Genomic DNA, 4,842 nt, shown 5'->3' with positions numbered 1-4,842 from the left:
CCTTACAATCCAAAATCCTTCGTAAAATCCTCAATGCTCCTTATTTTGTTACTAATAAAACCATCCATAGAGACCTAAATGTTCCTTATGAAACCGATCTAGCCCGAATCCGATATCATTCCTTCCATTATAAACTCCCTAACCACCCAAACCCACTAGTTTCTAACTTCCTCTTTCATTCCTGGCAATCCTCCAAGGCGTCTGAAAAGAAGATGGCCTCGAGACCTTATATTGTAAAATCTTTTTAGAGTTCTACTACTGGGTAGTTTCTCTACATGCTGTATCATATCATTGTCATTATGATCAAATTTACTTGTTGTATTTTTTATACAGTTGTAAATATCAATAAATAAAAAAATAAGTTAAATTAAAACTGTGGAGGTTTCTTCTTATCTATTTCTTTTAACGCCTGAATTGGTGATAGATTATAGCCCCTTGGGGCTGGAGTTTCACTGAAGAGAATTTTGCCCTCATCAACAATCTAAATTTACAAACATTTTAACTGAGGTATTCACAAAATGAACGTTTTTAATGGTCTCATTATTTGAGCTGGAAGGCGATATAATAGTAAGAACTAACCATCAATAGTACCAAAATAAAAACAAGAGCCTAAAAAATGTTTGGGATAATACTTTAAAATATATTTTTTGTAATGGGTAATATTTAGATCGGTTAATACAATTTAAACTACAAGAGTAGAAGTTTTAAAATTTCAAGAGGTAGATGACTTTTTATTTTATCACAGAAATTTAATATGAGTCTTCACAAACTGAATTACAGTTTTCAGACTGGGCTTTTTTATTGTATTTTTTTTTTTCCAATTTGTTGATGATTTATCCTCATATGACTGAGTAGGTCATATTCCATAACTTAATTAACGGTTAAAAAAAAAAAAAGCTCTTACATACACTGGAATCAAACATGAGTCTCTGTGTTTGTGAACAGTATTACAACTTAAACATCACAGAGATGGCCAGTGATTAGTGGTAATATACATATATACCAGAACTTAACTATTAAAATTTAAAATAAATTAAGATTTTTAAATTAAAATAATTTAAATAATGCTAAATGAAGATTATTACAATACTACTACCTTTAGCCGCTTCAAGTTCAATATACTTGGATTTAAGCCTTTGATTTTCTTCTTTATAAGAATGCAACTGCCTTTTCCATTCATCAACATTTGCTGTACTTTCTTGAAGAGCACTTGTAAGCCTCATATTATTATTTTTGAGAGTAGCTAATTCTACTTCCCATTTTTTAGCATTTGCTGAGCTAACAATAAAACATGATAAATATTATTATTTATAAATAAAAATTTTATTACTAAATTAAAATTATTGAAGCAATATAAACTATAATTATCACAAATCTATAGCCTAGGGACATAAAATACACAATATGGATGCCAATGAAAAAATATAAGTAAAGAACTAATTTCCAATTTTCATCTATGGATAAATTCATTGTTTCAAAGTCTACCATCACTGTAAATAAATATGCTTAAACCAATTATATATTTTTTTCACATATTACTTAAAAAACATTTTAGGAATATTTTGTAATCAGAAAATATCAATAATGTAAACAAATATTACAAAGTAAACTGAGAATCTTCTGATACCCTGGGTATCTTGTAGAATATTCTAGGCTGCCAGAACCGTAAGGGTTCCTAGCTAATCAGGTAGAGTTATGTTTTTAGAAAGTTAGTAGTTGTCAATTATTGTTATCTAGATATTCAGTCATTAATTCAGTGAAGTTTGGTGCAAATTATGATTTTTGTTTTAACAGAAGACCTGTCTTCAAGAATAAAAATAGCAACAAAAAACTATAAGCTAGATATCAATTTATTTATTATTTGTATTTGAATTGGAGCATACATAAGAATAAATTTATTTTAAATAAAATTACTGAATATTTCTTCAATAACAAATCTTTTTTATAGAACAAGAAATATAATTTTGTCTGTAACTAAGTATCATAACATATATAATTAATTCATCAGAAAAAAACATTGATATAATAAAAAAATCATAAAATTATTAATTAAGCTGATATTCACCACTATTTTATTATTGTTTCACAATGTTTTGGTCTAACAAGCCATCAGTTAAATCCTTAAGTTTTGTTTATTTTTAATTTAATTTTTTTTATTCTCCCTGTCGGATTTACATAATCCAAATTTAGCGGTACTTTTATGCTTTTGTATAGTCGGGGTCAGTGGTCTCACATTTTGATGCCCCCCTTACTGCGTGCACCGGAAGCCCCAAAAACACCACGACTGCAATGCTGTCCTAAATTATTAATGCAAGGACCTGCTTTGCCCCCTCTACCATGCCCAAGCCAAGGATATGCTGGCCAGCTTTCGAGAGAGAGACACTTTTCCAGACATCTGAAGAGAAATACATGGTCTTTACATCTTTACCATTCTCGCCCACCACTCAACCTCGACGGCTAGAAAATGTGACTGCGTTGGCGAACACGTCACACAGATGATAACTGTTTTTTATTATACGAGATCCCAAGTTTTGTTCTTAAATCATATTATCACAATAATATGTTAACTAACCTACTAACTCAATTTGCCCCCTCAGGGATTTTATTTTAGTCTCTTAATAAATATTTATTAATAAGCAGAAGGTCTCACATTTCAACCCCCCCTTCCACAATAAATTTAAATATTTAAAAATCAACATACACTCAGGATACCCGAAGTAAGATACGGACAGGTCACGAAGTAAACACTCCCTCTTTACTTTCCAATTGATTTTTAACTGTGAGTATACTTTTTTTTTTTTAACTTTAAGTTATTTTGTGATTGTAATTAAAATTTATTTTGAACTCTTTATTTTTATAGGCATTTAATTACATTGTTACTGTGGGGCATTTATATACATTGACTCTGCGTGTTTATTAGACCTTGATACCAAGTGCAGTAGGAGTGAGGCATGGATACAGGCTGATAAGAGTCGGCCTACATTGAGTTCCTTGGTGTACCGGACCTGTGAAGGGGTTAGTACATTCACATACCGTCTCACCTCTTTGAGAGTTAATTTATTAAAGCAAGATATTTTAGTTTTTACATATATATCTATATTTTTTTTTATTATAATTTATTTTTTGTAACAGTAGAGGGGTATACTGTATTTTATTTGTTTATATATTAATATTATTAAATTTGGGTATCAATTAGAAGCATATTCTGTTTTATATTATTTTCTGAATTAATATTTTGGTTCTTTAGGTGGCTTTTCATTTTCAGGTCCTCTCTCTGTTATTAAAATTGAAACAGCGATTTTTTTTTTTACTCTGGGGAAGAGGTTGGTATATTTTTATTCACGAAATGCCCCATTGACCCAACATTATTCTCTGGTACAATTTGAAAGAAATTATAATTATTGTACTGAAATATATGAAAACAAAAATAAAAATAAAAATTAGAATAAAGATATTGCTTATCATTTCAGTGATTAACTCTATTTCACAATTGTTATCTGTCATACTTTCATTAATAAATATTACTTACAATTACCAATTAAATATTATTACAATTGACTCTTAGGAGATTCCTTAAGTATTAATGAAATTATTTTACCTCTCTGGTATATGGTAATAACATTATTGGTGTAATAAAATTATAAACATTAAGGTACATGAGAAGTTTAAATAAGGCTTATTGTAGTTAAATGGGATTATGAAGGATAACTATTCTGAATTGAAAGTATTACAATATTATAATTGATAAATGATTGAAATTATATATATATAAATAAATTTTAGAATCTGAGTTAGGCTATAATATTGGCATAATTATAATTTAACCCATTGGTGTCCTGTTGGAAATGGAAGAAAATACCATGTCTATGTTTCAAGTTATGTATATGAATTCTAGGATTTATCATATGTTATTGTTTTTTTCCTTAGTTATTATTTTTATACTATCAGAATCAAATTAATATTTGTATACATCTGATAAACAAAAATAAAACAGTGGTGAAGTTTAATCAATCCATCTTAAATTAATTTACATACATGCCTTCACACAAAATGAACTAATAAATGCATCAAATTGTTTATACCTGTGAGCAAGAGCTAATTTTAGTCTGTCATTTTCATATTTCAGCTGTACTTCAGTTGAAGAAGTAGGTCCAGGTGCCGGGGATTTTCCTTCACTTGATTGGTGTTTAGGGCTATCATTAGGCTGTAACATAACACAGATATAATAATTATTTCTATGTTAAAACAATAAACAAAATGAATCCTAAATTCAATTCTATTATTAGATCTTATTTCAACAACCTTCCGAGTCAAAGACCAGAAATATCAAATCTGAAAATTTCAAATGTGATGAGAGTAGTTGAAAAATACCCTTAGAGGATCGTAGAAGGCCATACCGTAAATACTAATAGCTATTGCTATTAGTAATTTTTACTTTAGTAATCAAATCAAAACATAAAATTACTATTAAGGCCACAAGTTTATCTGTATTTGTATAGTAAATTAGTTTAATTTCTTTTAAAATAAAACTATTGGTTTAAAAGATTATTAGTGTAAAATTAATTCAAATATGGAAACCATTTATATTGTTAAAGTCAGAGAATCAATCACAACATTAGCACGTCAAGGATTGTAATTGTTTATGTCCGACTTTGTTATGGCTCTTGTATTCTGATACCTTGTATATATATATATATTTTTTTTTTTCCTGGGTTGATCTTCTTCTTTCTTAAGAAGATAGATAAAGTTCTTTACTATGTTAGTTTTTTCTTTTTAAATGTAAAACGTACATTTTACATGAAACCTTTTTGTTAGATGTATTTTATAAATAAATATATTTCA

The 4,842-nt window shown here is 28.4% G+C and overlaps 1 protein-coding gene across 1 annotated transcript; it reads right to left on the bottom strand.

Moving 5' to 3' along the window:
• Positions 1-297: 297 nt before the first annotated feature.
• On the bottom strand, positions 298-4,395 carry LOC136796769 (homer protein homolog 2-like). The gene is made up of 3 exons (XM_067051439.1): positions 4,372-4,395; positions 4,083-4,204; positions 298-1,278 (listed from the first exon to the last, which is right to left on the bottom strand). The coding sequence occupies exons 1-3, from the start codon at positions 4,393-4,395 to the stop codon at positions 1,068-1,070; spliced, it is 357 nt and encodes a 118-aa protein (XP_066907540.1). The 3' UTR covers positions 298-1,067.
• Between the last annotated feature and the right edge of the window lie 447 nt (positions 4,396-4,842).

This window comes from Halyomorpha halys, unplaced genomic scaffold (assembly GCF_000696795.3).
Source record: "Halyomorpha halys isolate HHAL.00 unplaced genomic scaffold, Hhal_1.1 Scaffold10605.1, whole genome shotgun sequence".
Lineage (NCBI taxonomy): Eukaryota > Metazoa > Arthropoda > Insecta > Hemiptera > Pentatomidae > Halyomorpha > Halyomorpha halys.
Note: the sequence above shows the minus strand (reverse complement) of the source record. Positions and strands in the feature narration are given on the sequence as shown.